Here is a 19,605-nt window from a genome sequence, read left to right on the forward strand (position 1 = left end):
TGTTTTTTTTAATATTTTGTATTATTGTTGTTTTTGCGGTTGCGTGTATGTTCCGGAAAATGCGTGTAAATATTTGAACTTTTACAGATTTATTTATGTAGTATCAGTGTGAAATTTTTAATGATGATTTGATAATCGGTAATTTTTTTTTAGAAAGTCAATGTAGTTCTTTTAATACCTTTGATATTTATAGAAATTTCAGGAATGCTGATTTGATAACATTATTATGGCAAGTATAGAAAAATTCTAACAAAGTATTCTGTGATATTGAATACGGAGGATTACCAAACAATAAAAAGGTGTTTATCAGTGAAGAGTTGAAGAAGAGTAGAAGCATTTCGATAAGTAGAAGATGGGTCGTTTGAACGCGACACTACTCGAAGTGTCTTGCACTCCATATGTTTTGATGCAGAAATGTTCCTTGGGGTCTAAATAGTAAGAAAAAAGCTTTTTTAAAATTTTCTATCGAGCTATTCGTTTTTTATGAGCTTAATTAGTTATGAAAAAACGTACTTTTACGTACTTTTTCACACGTTTTTGTCAATAACTCTGTTAATAATAATGGTAGAAACTCAAATAATGGCTCTATTTTTAGAAAAAATATCCTTCTTTTTAACGGCATTTCAATCAAATTAGTGGCATTTTTAGATATTCAGATATTCGAATCTAAGTCCGTTCATTTTTTCTGCCCAATTCGATTTCACTAATCAAAAAGTTTTTTTTATAGAAGTCAGGGTATACTTTTCTAATGGTTTTTCGTATGCTGAACTCGAATGTGAAGTCAAAAAAATTCCATCAAATCAAGTTTTTAAGATATTACCGTTAGAAAATCAAAAATACCCTTTTTTAACAGTTTTTGAGGTTATGTCATCTTGTGTGATAATTTTTTATAATTACATTGGTAGAGGTTTCTTAAAGAACTAAGTTTCTTCTTTTAAAATCCGTTTAAATCATTTCGATATCGCTTTTCTTCTCCGAGAAATCCTAAAATCAATTCAACATGTTTGGTGAATATTCTCTATGAAAAAAAATCTTATGTTCTTTTGGGTTTCATGGCAAATCGCAAAAAATGTTTGCATTCCTTTAAGTTTTTTGGTAAGTTTATGGGTAAGAAAATTTTTGACTAACCAAAAAAATTAAAGGAATGCAAAAATTTAAAAAAAAAGTGTTTCAAGTGTTCGTCAAGAAGTCGAATGATGGATTAGCTTTTCATTGTAGATACGTTAGCTTTCTAGGGTTAAATATAATGGAGAGTAAATAAATTGGACCTTAGTTCGGTTTACAAAAATCGCTCATTACATATGATACTCTTAAGCCTATTCGGCAAGGAACAATAAATGAATATTATGAACGCGTTATGTACGTTATCCTTTCGTTATGATCGCGAATAAAAAAAAAAACAAAAATCTGAAAACTTAAGTGCGCAAAAAGAATATTTCTTTTAACTTAAATAAAAACTATTACATTTTACCATCTCATTCATTCATTTCTCATATTTCAAAATCGAAAGTGAAACTGCCATATCGACAGTTATCTAGCTGAACCGCAATTTTTTTTTTCTGCAATTCAACTTATCTACTTAATCAGAACTTTGATTGCTGTTTCTTGTTCCGTCAGATAAGCTTAAGTTGATATTGCAGCAAGCTTTTTTTTTTGTGTGGACATGAATTTCCATTTCCGTAAGTGTTTTTCCAGTTCTCCATCCGGTTGTGTGTGAATTGCTGCTGTTGTTGCTATTAAATTGCTGCAGGACACCCAGCTATCCGAAAATCTAAAATCACGCAAATTCAATTGCAGTTTTTTTTATTTTTTTTTACTTTAAGTGTTTAAAGACACATTACACATAACGCGATAGAAGTTAGGATTATATTCAAATTGAGTTTGTATGGAATGTGGTTTTTAAACTTGCCATACGGCACGCAGTGGCACGCCAACGACACAGCAAACGACAACGAAGACACGCGTCCTACTCCTATAACGTCTCCTCACTGGCCATCTCTCTATCTCTCTCTGTCATTCAAGGGGCAAGAAGAAGTAAATGTTCAATGAGCCAGCAAATATAATATTCATGTCATGCCAAAGGAACAACTTTTGCTTTTCATTTAAGCCAAGCAAGTTCCGTTCTATAGCTGATTTGTACCTTCAAGCGCAAAAAATAAAAAACAAACGGTCTGATATTGGTCTTTTTTGCGGATTCAATGTGAACGTTCCAAAAACGACAAAAAAAAAAACACCAATAAACGCATGCATTTCATAGACTACCTATACTTAAGACGCCAACGACACACGCATTTTATTTTCGCGCCGCACAGCCGTCGTCGTCATGGTATAATAATAATCGCACGGTGCAAACTCATATGTACTGTACATACGAGTATACTGCTATAGCTGCAGGTTAAACGGGTAGAACCTGGCATTTTGGCCAATCACTCTCTAATGGTTCTTACGAGTGTAATACGTGTAGGCATTGACGACCACACTAGCGGCAGCGCTGCAATTTCAACGAGTAAAACGCACAATATAATTGTGGGATAGGGTTGCCACAAGGTTATAATTTTTAATTTGTTGAGACGTATCTACTTTTCTTTACAGTACACTGGAGGAAGGATTCTCTACAAAGTAAGTGTGACATTTTATTCTATTCTCGAAAGAGAGATGACATTAAACTGTTATACAGCAGAGTGTATGAGCTCAGGATTGCATCCCAGTCTGTTTAAGAAAGATGAGAGATAGAATTATGACTGTTTCACAAATATGTAATTATATGTGCGAAAAGTTTCTTTTCTCTTATACTGTTATACAGCACAGTGTATGGACTCAGGATTGCAGCCCGGTGATAGAATTATTACTGTTATACTGTTATACAGTTATTATTATCTGCGAAAAGCTTCTGGCGGTAGATACTTTTTAATTAGAGGCATCAGTAGCGCGGATAGAGTCTGAAGCTGCTCTGATGAACAATGATATTGGCATCCCTGGTAGCAATTGCAACAAGCATCGACATAACGCACAAATAAAAACAAAAAAAAGTCAAGCTGAATGCTGCTGCGGGTTCATGTGCGTATACGCGACAAAATTGCATTCTATTAACCAATCTGCTGCACACGAGAGAGGGTGAGGAAGTCATGAAGGTGGAAGCGCGGTGGTGTTTAGTGGTTAGTGGAGGCTGAGGTTGATCGACAACAACGACGACGACAACAACGCATAGCACAGTGGTGCTCGTGCAAATGGAATAGATCTAATAAAGAGACATGATAACCCTGACCTAAACGCGGATAGCGATTTTGAAATATTTTTATTTTTTTGTTTTTACGTTTTTTTTTAGCACTGCGTTTTCTGTTTTCTGCTGCCTGATGGTTGATGCTTGAGAATAAAATTAATTTTTTTACGAAAATAAATATACAAAATGAGAACGATTTAAACGGATCTCGTTGGCATCGTTTTAGATTCATTTATGTTATAAGTTGTTCATCGACGCGACGAAAACAACGACGACGACGCACAGAGCAAAACGCTCACACACAAAATTAAGTTTATGTAGAATTTATACACATGACACAAATTGGACAAACAATTTTGAAGTTTGATAGGTATCTACAATTAGGACTTACACGCACGCAATGTCGTGGTCATGGAATAGAAAAAGCGGGAAGTGATTATAATTAAATATTTTTGCTAAAAATTGGAAACACTGTTTAATAGGGTCCAGGGGGTCAATTCCCGATCTGTGAAAATGTGAAGTGATAAGTTTTATCACGTTTTCATAATAAATTCGATTCTTGATTTGTGAAAGAAATAAAACAAATGTCTAAATCTTTTTACATGATAAATTATTTATCACAACCCAATATTCTTGTGAAAAATAATAAACAAATAAAAAACACAATTTAATAAAAAAATAAACAATCTCAACTATACCCGGATTCGAACCTAGGCCGATAGAGTAAAAGGCAACCGCCTTACTCACTAGGCTAATTCGAATTTGTTTATTATGAAAACTTTTGTGAAGTGATAAAATGAAAAAACGCTGTGAAAATTGAAATGATATTATTTTTATCACTTCACAGTTTCACAGATCGGGAATTAACCCCCAGATCGAAAACAAAATTTTACTTAGGTTTTTGAAAATTTATGACAGAAAATGTACAGGAAATCAGAAAAGTTAAGGCATGGGATACGATTTTGATAACAAAAGAAATATTTGACAGTATATGCATTTTTTAACTCGCAGAGATAATGCAGACAGGTAAGACTTATTGGGGAGCTAAAATTTCACCGGCATGCACAAAAATCGTGACTTTAAAAGAAATCTCTAATCAAAAGGTTTGGAGTTTCCGAAATGTCACCACAATCATCATCAAGCCTAGACCAAAAAAAGCTGTAACGCTGACTTGTACTTAGACCGCAAAAGATGGAAAATCCATCCATTGCTCAAATGTATCATGTTGCGTTACACACCAGGCCAGTATCCTGTAATATTATATGAAGAGACAGAAAGCTTCAGTTTACCCATTTTTGCCGCCATAACGGGCTGCTGCGGAAAATATCACAAATTGTTCAGAAAGGTATCATGGGTTGCGCCGTTAATTATCACAGGTTGTATTGGTAAGTATCACAGGTTCTTCCATTAAGTATTGTAGGTAGCCTGAAAAGTATCACAGGCTGCCACGGTAAGTATTATGTAAGTGTCATAAGACGTGATTGATAAGATTTTCTTCACCACACCTCAAGGTTTTAATTTCCCCCAGTAACCCGAGTTCATCCGGTAAGTATCACAATTGACCTGGTAAGTATGATGGGTTGCTTCTGGTATGCTTAATAGGTTGCCTTGTTAAGCATCTGTAATTATTACATGTTGCCTTGTTATGTATCACAGGTTACCTCCATAAGTATTACAGGTGTCCTCGGTAAGTATCATAGGTTTGTACGCTAAGTATCACAGATTTATCTCTTAAATATTACAAACTATTTTAATAAGGACCATAGGATGTCTTTATATCCATCACAGGTTTCTCCTGTAGATATAGCGATTTTTCCGGTACGTATTTAAGGTTACCTTGGTAAATATCACTGGTTACCCCATTTAGCATCAAAGGTTGTCCCAGTAAATATCATAGGTTGCCTCGGTATCACATGTTTCCACGGTAAATCATAGGTTACCCGAGTAAAAATACAATTCCGCCGCACCACCCCTGCACCACGTCTACACCACTTTTTGACTGCCGCACCACCGCTGCACCATAATCAAAAAATCTATTCTCTTACACATACGTTTAAGTCGTCTTCAAAGTTATTTTGCTAGTCCGTAAAAACATGACTTGGTGGTCGAGTGGTTAAGGCGTTGGACTTCTAATTGAAAGTGCTCTGGATACGCGGGTTCGAATCTCCTTCTCGTCCGTAGTTTTTTTTTTTAGTTTTCAATAATCTAAAATTATGTATCATGGTGCAGCGAATTTTTCATACAAAACGAAATGCTGCGGACGTGGTGCAGTCGTGGTGTGGCGGTTGTGCGCCGAAATTTTCCGCTAAACGGAGGCGGTGGTGTGGCGGTTAAGATTTTTTTTTATATTTTTTTTTTTTTTTTTCTTTAAATATTCAATTTCTATTTTTAATCGGGTAATTACATAAGTATCACAGGTTTCTCTGATATGTATCACGAGATACGGTAATTCTCACAGGACACCCTGGTAACTATGACGGATTCCCTCGGTAAATATCACGGGATGGCCCGGAAATTATCACGAGTTTCCTGGGCAAATATCACGGGTATCTTCAGTAAGTATTGGTTGGAATAAGCTGGCAGCAATAAGACCACATTCCTGTGGTAAAAGGAAGCTTTATTTCTTTTGCATTTCAAAGCTGACTCTATTCTATCAGAGAAAACTTTGATTTAAAAGAGTTATGCACCAACCCTTAAGGCTAAGATTTCTTCTTCAAACTCCCATTTCAGCTGACATTTTAACAATTCAATCAACAACCTTCAAACGTTCTCTTCTCGCATTTAGCAAAAACACAATCAATCCAAAAATATATGAAAATTACGCCCCATAGTTCAGATCAAAAAAAGAAACAAACAAACAAAAAAAATGCCCCCAAAGCACACCTGCTGTTTCCCCTATAATTTTGTGTGCGATCTTACATTGCGTAACCGTTTATCATTATTTCCCACGAAATTGATGATGAATGCATTTGTCAGATTTGAAAGAGAATATGGCTGAATGTGCTTAACTGTCAGTGCTAAGCGCATAGTACATCGTCGTAATGGTGGCGCGGAGCGGTGATGGTAGTGGCGCGTCCATATCACCGTCATCTCGTTGAACACTGAACGATGTAATTATTATTATCTCATTGGATTCAGTGTATTCGTGTGTTCAATTGAAGAGTATACCTCTAAGTCTCCATTTAATAGACTTCCATAACGGAGCTCGAGCGACGATATGGTGACGGCCGCAGCCGCAGCAATTACGAGGCTCATTCTTGCTTTTTTTATTCATAAAATCCAAATCATTAGAAGAGCATCATCTTAACCTCTCTCACAAAGGCTACCACACGAAACGTCATCTCCTTTCATAATTTTTTATTTTTAAGAAAAAAATAATGAGTTATCCATCCGCGCTTGTTCATCTATCTCGCCATTATGTGCATTGCATTGGGCCAAAAGTTATTCATATACTTCGCTACCAAAAAACTCGGAGTTTGAGTTTGATTTTGCGGCCAAAGCCGCATCATGACGTGCCAAATCGGCCGCGGTGGGAAAAAGTATCCATCGACATCAAGTACGCGCGATCAATAGCCTCGAAATTGAGCACGGCCCATGGTGGTTTCGTCGTCGTAGTCGTTTTCGTTGTCGATTTCTGATCGAACGAACGTTTGGAGAATCGCGGTGGAATATCGGATGTGGAAGCACGCAGACATTTAAAATGCCTCATAGCGTCTTACACGTTTCAACCCTCTTTCCCATCGATCATATTGAGCTTTGAAAATTAAACAGCGATTAGCGCAAGTATACACCTGTAGTGAAGCCCTCTCGCTCTCTTGTCGTTCTTCCAATCTCTTCTATACTCAAGCGATCGCTGCACTGTGAGCTGGTACACTGACTTTCGTGGTATTGGCTTTGGCTGTTGTGTCACTTGGATATGTGTGTTCACCTTTTAATGAATTTCTGCAATACCGGAACGTGACGGGGCAATTTAGGTCAAATACACCTTAAATTGGTCTTAAGCGACATAAAACGCCCCGCGCCACACACCTCTCCACCATGTTGCGAGTTGGTTCAGTTTCGGTTTTCGTTTCGTCGACCGACCGTTCTTGTCGTCGATTATGTTCGATTCGTTCGGATACCGATACTTTCGATTGCAACTTTTCATTACTCACCTATCAATCGATTAGGCGGCCTTTATGAGAGCTTGTGTGGAGTCTGTGTTTTGTGTTTCTTCCTTTTTTTTTTGTATTCTTTAACGCGCACACTTTGCGCGATCAATTCGCCTGATCTTGTGTATAGTGTGTGGATGTGTGTTTTTCTAGTTTAAAAAACATGCATATGCATATGTGTAGTAACAGAAGTTTACTTTTTGATATGCAGTTAGATGCATTGTCTTAACATGCCGATGGCGTTAATTAAGAGATTATAATTACTGAATTTAAGCTCATGTTGCGCGCGTTTTGATAAGCGCGAGAGAAGGTGTGTTACGGCCCAGTTAAGTATTTTGTTTGAGCTTATCTAGTGCGCAATCTACGCTGCGCATGGCAGTTAGCTGTTTTAGAGGTACACCAGACAATAAACAAGTGTAACGAAGCACGTTTTTTTTTCTTGTGGGGTTTTTTAGTTTTTTTTTTTTTTTTTAATTTTTTGGGCGTTAGGTGATTGGGTGGATTTAAATGTAACAAGAGGTCAGAAAAGGTGAATTGTTGTAAGAAAAAAAGCAAACACAAGGACTGCGAAGCAGTTGCCTTACGGTGGGACACAAATTGTTGAAAGTTAGGCTTTTTGAATAAATTAAAAAATGAGGTTTTATTATGCCTATGCGGATTCATGGTTAGAAAATTGAAAATCTATTGAGACCATCAACAGGGTAAAGAATTGATATTAATCTTCTTTGACAATGACCTGAACGAAAAATAACAAAGCCTAGTGTACATAGGCTTGGTATATGAACTTTTTTAAGAAAATAGAAAAACATATCGAGCATTGCTTTTTTAGAAAATCTGCGTTTTAACGTTTTTCATATAAAAGCATTATTGCTAGTGTTTGTATAGTTTCACTGCAAAATTGTCGAATTGGCTTCTAGAGTTAAATTCTTAAGTGGTAGAAAAACCGGGTTCAAAATAGGTCATATTTATTTTTTTAGTCGTTGGGATTTAGACAGTACTACAGTGCGTTCGCTTATCTAAAGTATTTTTCTGGTAATTTTGCGGAGTGGTTGGTTTTGTATTTCCTCCTTTTTGGTAACATAAACATAATTTCGTAATTCGTAGCTTAATCTGGCAAATCTAAGACCAACAGAAACTATGGTCAAATTCAGCCCAAAATTAATTAACCAAAATTAACTAACAGCCCAAAATTAATTAGCATTTAGAGAAATGTGCTTGTCCTGAAGCGACGTTAATAACTTGGTTTAAACTACTAAGTCTTAATTTAAATTGGTGAATTTTAGTCGAAAAATAGTTCAAACTTGGTACTATCGGTGCTGGGTAAAAAGTCCACAGGCCAAAAGTCCATAATGGACTAATTTAACTATTTAATTAATTTAATTTGATTTCTCCACAAACCAATTATGGACTTACAAGCCACCCAAGTGGGTTCACACAAAATTAATGTGGTCTTTTGGTCCATCGATTAAAAATTTATGACCACTTAGGAAAGCCAAAATTCATAATGCGGCTGAACTCTCATCTTATAAGTTGGTTTTCCATTTCTCTCTTAAATATCTATACAAACAAAAGTCGGCAAATATATATTAAATTCGAGTGAATCTCAGAAAACTTGAGAGAAAAACAACTTAAAATCAACTAAAACCACGTTCATTCAACTATTCTTCGGAATGATTTTGCGTTGAAGACGAAAATTTTAAAATCAAAGTAGAACATCGTTAGTTTAAAGTGGTTTGCCGTTATAAAACATCTTTAAATCAGAGTTGTTTCAACTTTGAAAAAAAGCATCAATATATTAAAAAAAAAAATTAAAGAAAAAATTGGCAGCTACTGGGGATCGAACCTACAACCCTTGGATCTCTAGGCGAATGCTTTACCAACGTGCTATCTCACTGTTGGAAACAAGAGTGATAAAATGCAAGAAAAGCTGAAGTCCGACAAAAATAAAATAAATTCTTATTTTGTTTCAATTTCAATTTAAAGATTTTTCATGTTAGTTTTTTTAACATTAAATCAACGTTGAACATATTACATTTTACGTTGCGTTTTTTCGCTCAGTGTACTATATTTAGTATTAAAAATTGAAAAACTCGTACATTTTCGAAAGTTTCTTCATTAAATGTCCAATGTGGCATGAAATTAGTCCAAGTGAAATAAGACCAAATTTCAAAAACTAATTTTACTTCACTTTTCAAAATGAATCATTTATTTTCAAAACATGATAAGTCCATGATTTCAAATTTTTCAGGACAAGAAAAAAACGTTCTATTTTCTTTTGTTAAGTGTAGCAAAATGTATAAAAAATATATTTTGTAGAACTTTTACCTAGCTAAAGAATATCGTTTGGTATTTACTGTTTGGACCGATTGTTTAAAAGATAAAAAATGAAAACGATTTTGGACTTATCATACTTTGAAAATAAACGAATGTGAAATTAGTTTTAAAATGAATATACAATTTTTTTAAGGCCTCAGTCTATCAAACAATTGCATTTGGAAATAGAATATAATGTTTCGAGTAGTTATTTTACTTGAAAGAAGCTTTCAACTTAAGATTTTGAGTCAGTAGTCAGCTTCTCTGTGTAGTCAATTACTCATAAAAAAAGTTGCTGTTTATTTTCAAAAGATGATAAGTCCGGGACTTTTATCATGTTTTGACAATAAACATTTTTTTCGCTTAGCTGTAAAATCGAATATAGACTGAGTAGATGCTTCATATTTTGAAGGAAGGTGTGGTTATCCCCCAAGAACATATTCAGTTAAAAAAATGAATTTTGAAAAAAAGTGGACTTATCATGTTTTGAAAATAAACGATTCAAATATAAAATACATTTTAATAAACATTTGAAAGCATTACATGAAGAATCCTATTTAGGCAATTGTAGACCGAACACCAAAGAAAACCGTTCATTAACTTGAATACTGTCATAACTCAAAAATCACGAGTGCAGAAGTTTTTTTTAATAAAGTAATCTTTAATCCTGCAAAGCCATTTCTAAACTTTAAAAATTGACGGAGAAAGAGCACTAGTTTTGATTAAGAAACTAAATTTTTATACATACAAAAATAGATCGATACCTACTAAATTTGAAACTCGTTTTCTGAAAAACCTGTTTTTTTAGTTATGTTTAGTTATGACAGTGATCACGTAAATGAGCGACATGTTCATTAAAGTGGAGTGAAAAAACATGCTTTTTTGATTTTCGTGTGTCCTGTATTATCTATCGTTGAATTGTGCAACCAAAATTTTTGCCAGTTATTAAAATCAGTGTGTTTTTACCTTTTTGAGATTAGCCTCTGCTTTAATATTCAAAAGCTCAAGTCTAGTGCGCAACCTTAAGATGTTGACATAACTAACTAAAATGTTGGTTGTGATATGTACATTTTAGATCATGGACCAACAATTGATAATACAGGACACACAAAAATCGAAAAAGAAATTTTTTAACTCCACTCAAAAATACTAGATTTTGAAAGTCCATATTTTATTCAATTAAAGCCGTATTCAAGTTTTAGAATACGGACCATTAGACCATTATGTTGAAAGATAAAGTATCTTCTTTTCTCTTATACGTGTTCAATATCTATAAATGCTCAAATTATAAAAAGACCATTTAGTAAAAACATCAAAAAAAATCGTTTTTTTCTCTTTTTTGAATAGTTTTTCATAAGTTTTTTACAATATTTCAATTTTAATTTTTTTTTAAAAGGATATATTTCGATAGGAAATTTAATTATGTACAAAAAATTACTTAATAAAAATTTTCAAATTCGGCTTGCTTTTCAAGTTATAGAGAAAAACTCAAAAAGTAACAGAAAAAGTTGAAAATAGATCGTTACAAAAATGGTCATATATCTTTATAATTTATCCATAGATTTTGAAGAAAATTATCTTTTTATCTTTGCCAGAAAGTGTACTATACATACAAAATTTAAAACTATGAGAATTCGAAAGATTTTGATTGATTTTTCTTTCAGCAATACAGTTTTTTTTTTGTAAAAATTTCCTTTAAAAATCGTTTTTTTTTTAAATGTTTAATACATATCACTTAAACATCTGGAGTGACCCAGAAAATTTGTTCTTGTATTTGTTGCATAATACTTAGTAGGCTGGAAAAAACAACGACAAAATTTTTTTAAAAATTAAATCTCGAAAACCTATAAATAAATATTTTTTTAGATAAGATTTTCAAGTTTTATGGTCTCAAATCTATACGAAAAGTATAACGAAAATAATTGGTGTCCAAAAAATTTTTATTATTTTGTAATCTAGTGTAATTTTTGAAAAAAAAAAAAAATAAATATAAGTAGCATTAGCAGCAGTGCGAGAACTAAGGATAAATAGTATACGAAAGGAGAAAAATAGATTGCCCACAAAAAAATTGGGCGAAAAAATGGGATGGGTGTCAAAAATCATTGTTTTTTACAATTTCTGTCAAAAGTAGACCTCCTATCGAAAAAAGTTAAAACAAAAGTTGTAGACAATGAAAAGATCTACAACTTTTACTCAAACCATTTTTTTACAAAACAACAAAAATATTGAGAAAAATGCAAAACTACGATTTTTTGTTTTTTTTTTTTTTATCTTTCACAAAAGTGTTGGGATTTTAACAAAATCTGGCTAAAAATTACTTTGTTTTTCTTTTTTAGCAAAATATTAATTAATTATTTTTCATCAAAAAAGTTAACGATTTTTTTTTTTTCATTTTTGAAAAGTTTAGAATACAGGTATTTAGATTAAAACCTTTTATGTTAACCCTTTCGGACCCAGCGTTACTCTCATGTAACATTTTTTTAAAAATTCGTAAAAAATATTAAATTAAACAATTTTTTAGGTTACGATGACTTAATTGAAAGATAATAATGCCTAGTTACTGGATTATTACAAAAAGTTAGTCAAATATCATACCTTTAATTTTTTTTATCGAGAAAGGGACTGAAATTCACATTTTTTTTTTTTTTTTGCAAAAAAATTTTTTTTTATATATGGTCATAATTTTGAAAAAAAGATATAAAAAATATTAATGCAGAAAGTGTTTTGTTTTTTTGCTTAGAAGAAGTAGCATACATTATAGTTTCATAAAAAGTTATTTTCTCAGCTCTCCTACTTTTTTTGGTGGTCATAGGCAGTGCATGTTACATGAGAAAAACACATTAGTTTTGCTATTTATTATTTTGGAAAATAACTTTTTGCTATTCATATTTCTTAGTTGTGATGTTTTTGACCCAATAATACCGAAAAAACATTTTTTAATATTGATTTTCATAGCTTGGATTCGAAAGGGTTAAACTAAGTAAAAAGGCTACACTTTTATTTCAGATAATATAGATAAAAATTGAAAAAAAAAAACTGATTTTTCAAACTGTAAAACCAACAAAATGTCCTACTTTCCAGTCTTGGAATTTAAATCGCCTAAAATAGTCCCACCATGTTGCGTTCTATTTAGGGTAGGTAGGTACCTATCACACGTTTCTAAGCAACTGGTCGGGACTGGTCGGGACTGGTCGAGAGTTATGATTTAGACCTTCTTTTAAATTTTGGTTTTACGAAGTACAAACAAACAGAAATATTGTCTTCTTTTTTATACCAAGTAACACCTCCTTTTTACAGTTTTCTCTAATTTTTTGATTGATTACTTTTTGTCTCAAGAAAACTACTCCTTTAACACATCTTAGTTGTTTGGAATCTCACTTAAACTGTGCCTAAAATCATATATCCTAAAAATGATTAATCTACATAAATAAAACTAATAAATCTTTTTGTCCTTAATGTTCTCCTAATTGACATCAATATAAATTCATGTGCATGCAACCAACCAACTGATGAGAATGACCACAGAGCCAATATGTTTCAAATTTCATTCCTATAATGCCTTTTTGACAAATTCTTTTCATTTATTTTTTTGGGTTTTCGAAGTCATTGTTGGTGGGCGTTGACCTAAAAAAAATCCTTAACAATTATCACTCTGCGCGATCACACACATGTGCACTCAAACTATATCATTATCACGATGAGACATCAATATGATGTCTTGAGTATTTTTAAAAGACCTCATTCAAGTGCGCCTTTGTCAACCACAAGACTATGAATACCTACATTCTACATACCTTAAGTATACCTACACTTAGTAAAAACAAAAACCTTTGAGTTTACAGAACAAAAAAAAAATTGACTTCCCGTCTCCGATATTTGGAACATGAACAAAATCAAATTTATGTGATGTGTTCCCGCGTTCAATTGAAATGAAGAAATTCGAAACCAACTTTTTTACTCATTGAATTTCGAACTGTCAGCCAACATGCAACATGCCGTTGCCATTAACCGGTGCCATGATCACCAAAACAAAGCCCGCTGCGTCAAAATACACTTTACACTACTTAAAGTAGGGTCAGCAACCGGGGTGGACTATATGATGATGATATGGTGATCGGCTATTTTACTGCTTGGGTATGATATAATTTATTATTGTTGTCATTGCCATTTATGAATTGGATTCCTGTTATGTGACCAATCTTACCTGGGACAACCTTTAAAAATTTAAGATTGAGTTACAGTAGATAGAGTTGTGTGAATTGAGTTTGCTGAAAGTGTGACCATATGAGAATGAAGTCATAAAGAAATGCTCAAATACTTTAAGTAGAGCATAGAAGCTAACTTAAAAAGGGTTTAAAATTGAATATTAAGTTATCCCGTACATGAATTCAGTTCCCTCAAATATACACTGTTTTATATTTTATGAGGTTCCTCCGTGAACCTTTCAATTTTTTTCCTTTTTTTCTTCTTTTTTACAGTGAACAAAATCAAAACCAAAAATAACGGAAATAAGGTTTTTATTTCAAGCTATCATGCAGTTTGCAGGTGAATTTGTTTTTGTCGGGAACTTCAAACAAATCAATGAACAAAGCTGGGCTTTGTAATTTTGTAGCTTTGTCAACGATTTAATTATTATTTGTGAGTAGGTAATTTCTGGGAAATTTAGATGCGTCACAATTTGAACGATCAAATTTTTGAAAAAAAAAGTTTCAAATTTTATAATTCACGAAATGTAAAACAAACATTGAACTTGAGATGGAAATAATACTTTATATTTTTACATTGTTAGGCTATGATGAGTTTATTTAAGTGTTTGAAAAACAGGTAGTTGACCTTTGAAGTAGAAATTTTGTATGTGTATTTTCAAAAAACTCGTTTTTTTCATAGTACAGTCAAATCAAAAGAAAACTCGGAGGTACATCACGTTATTCACAGAATCATAATCAAGTTATCGAATAACGCATTTATTTGACAGAAAATTTCATTCAAGTTGAATTTATCGACAACACAGATAATATTTAAGAGCTGAAGCATTTATAACAATAATAACTTTTTCCTTCTTGTTTCAGATTGAAAAAAAAAAATAAACAAAATGTTAATAAAAAAGAAATACCATGACTATAAATATTTGGGCCCTAGACGTTTTATATTCGTTTTAAATTCTAACTCAAAATACATAAGGATATCAATTTGTTATGATTGTTCTTTTGTAATTGTCTGATGTACAAGTTTTTCATTTTTTTTTTATTTGCATATAAAGAACCTATAATTATCAGGTATATGTTCAATTCAAAAAGGTGGACTTAGAAATGCAGCCACGAGGTTGAAGAATTTTATATTATATATTTGTTTATATATTTCCAACAACAATAAAATGAACGACTGGAGCACACCTCCTTGAGCAAAAGTAAAAATTCATATAAAATACTTTTAATTTAATTTTGTACAAACTTTAACAGAAACTTAAAAACTAATTCATCATTTTTTTTGAAAATTTTTTTTAAATGGTGTTGGCATTCATAAAAAATTAGTAACCAATTAAAAATAAAATATTATTTAAAAAGTTGCCAAAATAGTGGAGTAACTAAAGCTCAAAAATTGGCAATATTAGGGAACCCGGCCGAACAGCTTAGATTTTGATGATTTTTTTTTTCAAACGTCGGTAATTAAAAATACTTTAAAGTCTATAGATTAAAAATTGCCGGTGTTGCCGTTTTGATTTTTTAAATTTAATTGAAGATTTTTGTGAACAAAAACAAATTTTTTTCAAAAATTTTTCTTAAATTTCATGAATTAATTGATGCCAAAAGATTGTCTAGGAAATTCAAGGAAAAAAAATATATGGGAGTGAGGGACAATCTTCCATAGTTCAAGCGATAGATGCAATTTTCTTATTAATTGACTTCAAACACAAAAAAAAATATTTGAACACAACGGCAACACCTACAATATTCAAATAAACATTTTTTAAAAGCTAGAAGCTTAAGAATGGTAATTGAACTCAGATTAAAAAAAAAAAAATTATTGAAAAAATTTTAACATGTCGTTTTTTAAACTTGGTCGTAATATAAAATGCATTTATTTTCAAATTTTTTTGGCCGCATTTATTATGATTTCAAATTATAAAAGGAAATGTCAATATGTATTACGGTTTATGAAAAAAATTAAAAAGTATTTCATTTTCGAAGAACTTTTTTTAATAAAAGTTTTGAAAAAAAAAATGTAGGAACTTATTTTTTTTTAAAGTTCAACATCTAAACATAAAAATATTTTTTATTCATTTCATAACCCTTACTGTTGAAAGTTAAATAGCAAAAATTTAAAGTTCCTATTTACCACAGTCTTTGAGAAAATTAATTATTTCAATGCAAAAATTCAGTTTTAATAAAAAAAAACCATTGAAATTGAAGTAATTTTTCATTTTTTTTTCAAAAGTGTGATATATTTTACCTTTTTTGCTTCGAAATTCAACTGATAATATTTATGGCCAAAAATTTTTTTTTAATAAATTCATATTTTATTAGAAAAAGTTTGGAAAAAAGTCATTTTAAATTTTTCTAATAACATTTTTTTTTTTAATTCTGAGTTTGAGGACCATTTTTTCAAAAAGTCGTGATTAAATTTAGTGGATTTAAACTTAAGAGATATGAATGAGCTTCGGGCTTTTTAAAAATGTATTTTAAAATATTGTATGTGTTGCCGTTGTTTTCAAAATATTTTTTTTGTGTTTGAGGTCAGAATGTTAGAAAATTGCATTTATCGCTTAAACGATGGAAGATTGTCCCTTACTGCCTTTTATATATTTTCCTTAAATTACCTAGAGAATCTTTTGCTATCATTTGTTTTATGAAATTTAAGCAAAAAAAAAATGGTTTAGTTAAAAAAAAAATTAATTTTAATTTTTAAAAACAATACGGGAACATCGGCAATTTTTAATCTATAGACTTTAAAGTATTTTTAATTACCTACGTTTGAAAAAAAAATCGTCAAAATCAGAGCTGTTCGGCCGGGTTCCCTAATAATTTGCTTTAGTTACTCTACTAAAAAATATTAAGATAACTTAAAAATTTGAAAATAATTTTTGTTTTATTTTATTTCTTGAATGAATGTGTTTGGATGTATGTGCTTATAATAAAAATCAATTTGTTGGGATGATAGAACTTCGGGTGCAGCCGCCATCTTGGAAAAGAGGTTTGTACCGTTTTTATTTAGTAGCTCCTTTTTTACTCATCTAAACCGAAAATGCCCCAAAAAAAAAGATTTATTCACAATGAAATTATTAAAAAAATGATATGCAAATTAATTCCGTGAGTTTATTAAATTCAATTTTGTAGTCGGTCTAAGTCCAAGTTTGTCTCGCACGCTTAAGGGCAAAATGACATTTTTCCAAATTATCTGACGAACTTTTGATTTGTTTGGGATATTCTTCAAGAATGAGCCCTTAATTGTTTTTGTTACCATTATATTGTAAAACAAACCTAACGCCGTTTACAGAAATCAAGAAAACAGTAATAAGAATGACCATTAACAATGGTTTAAAAAATATTTTTTTATGTTCGTTTTTGAGAAAAACCAGCTTTTCCAATTTGTTCATATTGCAAACCGTTAGTTTTAGTCCTTAAAAAAATTCAATTTATTCTCTGGGTAATCTCCTCAAAAATACCATTCCAAAAGAAAATCGCTTTTGTAGTTTGAAATGTAGTTCGAGATATGGATAGGCAGACACATACACACATAATTGCAGGACCCACTTATTTTGCATTCTCAGTTTGCGTAGCATGTACTTGGTCTTTTGCGGTGTCACCATTTTGAAAAACGCCAATCTCTCAATATCTCCAGAGGGACTTGTCACGCACAAAATTTTATGAGAGCTTTTGTTACGAATCGACTAAAAAAATGTATAAAAATAAAAAAAAGTACGCATACACCTTGGTGACCAATTTGGTAGTTTTTTTCCAAATCTAAACTTTCGCAATCTTTAAAAAGACAATTACCAGCCAAAAGAAATACAAAAATTATAAAATAAATGAGGCATCCTGTCATGCCAATGAAATTCGAAATTCTCGTTGGGAATTCTCAAGTTTGGTTTCGTTCAATTGTTTCAGTCAGAAGCACCAAGTTTTCTAAATCAACCTCAGAAGACCTCCCCTCGAAAAAGATTTTTTTAAAGGTGCGATTAGATCTCAGATTTTAGTTTCTTTCCTTCAAATATAATTTTTGGATTGGAAACAAAAAATTTTAAAAACTCATTAACTATGTAAGTTCAGTCTATTCGACCTTGGGAATGGCGTCAATTGGTTCGTTCAAAACGTGTACCAGTGAAAAGGTGGTAGCCAATCTCATACGGAAGTTGGGGCATCGAAAGGCGATATAGTGAGGGAAAACAGGTGCCTCAAGTGCATTTCCATAAATCACTAGTTAAGTTATAGTAGGGTAAAGTATTTAATCCGTCCGTAAAAAGTTCAGACTCTAAGTCTTCGCATGAAATTTATTTTCCTGCTCCATAAAAATGTGGCTGTGCTAGGCGCGCTTCTACAAGCATGCTATGTGTATCTATAAAAGAAAAAAAATTAACCTATTGAACAAATTTCCCACCCGTGACAGGGTAGTATCCCATATACATTTCTATCTAAGATGAAAATCCTATTGATTACACAGGTCAACATGAAATTTGTGCTTGGGTTGTGACTTGTGACTATGAAATTATGATAGATATATTGATTCTCATCTGGAAAACAATTTTTTTTTTAATTTGCTTTTGCAGTCAGTAGATCAATTTTCAGTATTCAAGTAAATCTGTCTTTTACAAAAATTGTCGTGCGTAATTTTGGCAAAAACTCGAGAACGTCTTAACCAATTTGGCTTAGTGCTGTTTTCATTTATAAAACATATTTAGAAAAAAAAAACCCAAATAAACAGGACATTTAAGAAGAAAAAAGAAAAATGTAATCGAAATTTTCGTTTTGTTTGAATTTTTGTCAAAGGGAGCATGAGGCATTATTTGATACCTTCTGTTTTCAATATTTATAGTAAAAGTAATTCGCTGTGATGGTATTTTTGGCTGTGTTCCTTTGGGCTCAGCAAAGTACTTTTTAGTACTTCTGAATCCATTCAAAGACATTTTTTCTATAGAAGAAATGGGTTTGAATACAACCAGAAGTACTTAGCACTTAGCAGTAGTTACTTAAGGCCAAAGGAACACACTGTTTATTATTCAGAAATTACTGCTTACACAAATAACTGTATTCAAACTGTAGCCATACTAGTTCATAATGAAAATTTTTATTCATTGAAAAAATAAATTAATTTGTTTGAAAAGTATTTTTATTATTTTGTTACATAATACAGGTCCCAAAGTAATGTTTCAAACAAAATATGCTGATAGGCTAACTTAAGATTTCTCAGAATTTGGTAACTTGTTCTAAATCCTTACGGTTTTCGATTAAATGCAGTTCTTGTGAAATTTCGAAAAATCCCTACTATGCAACAGTATTTTGCTTCCTCTACCCATAATTGATTTTTGTTTTTTACAATTCTTTCACTAAAACATTGCCTAACAATAAGAAACAATTAAAAAATAAAAATATTTTTTATTTCATACGCCATTTTGCTGTAAATTAATTAACAGTTCCAAGTTTTATAAAAACTCAATTTCTTACTTTTATTTGTATGGTGTGACTCTGGTTTATTATTTTTAAAACTTGTCCGGGTATTGTAGTTTTCAAAAAAGTATAAAAGTTTCCAAAGTTTAAGTTAGATCAAAAAATATTACAGTTTGAACTCAACAAAACAGGGTTTTTTTTTCAGAGCAATAAACCTTTTTTCTTATAGTTTAATTCGAATAAAATGTTTGAGCAAAAATGTAGAATTTTAAATTATCTACATTTTATACCTTTACAGTTTTCTTGTACAATGCACGGT

The 19,605-nt window shown here is 31.7% G+C and overlaps 1 protein-coding gene across 2 annotated transcripts in view; it reads right to left on the reverse strand.

Moving 5' to 3' along the window:
- Positions 1–19,605, reverse strand: part of LOC129911747 (ecdysone-induced protein 74EF-like) — a 157,190-nt gene that overhangs the window by 14,521 nt on the left and 123,064 nt on the right. The window contains exon 6 of one of the 2 annotated variants that reach the window (XM_055989654.1): positions 16,795–16,915. The exons of the other annotated variant lie outside the window; for it this stretch is intronic. Coding sequence (XP_055845629.1) covers positions 16,908–16,915 — 8 coding nt within the window. The 3' untranslated portion in view covers positions 16,795–16,907. Of the gene's footprint in view, positions 1–16,794; positions 16,916–19,605 lie in introns of those variants that run through there. 2 annotated transcript variants of the gene reach the window in all.

This window comes from Episyrphus balteatus, chromosome 2 (genome assembly GCF_945859705.1).
Source record: "Episyrphus balteatus chromosome 2, idEpiBalt1.1, whole genome shotgun sequence".
In the NCBI taxonomy this organism is placed as follows: Eukaryota; Metazoa; Arthropoda; class Insecta; order Diptera; family Syrphidae; genus Episyrphus; species Episyrphus balteatus.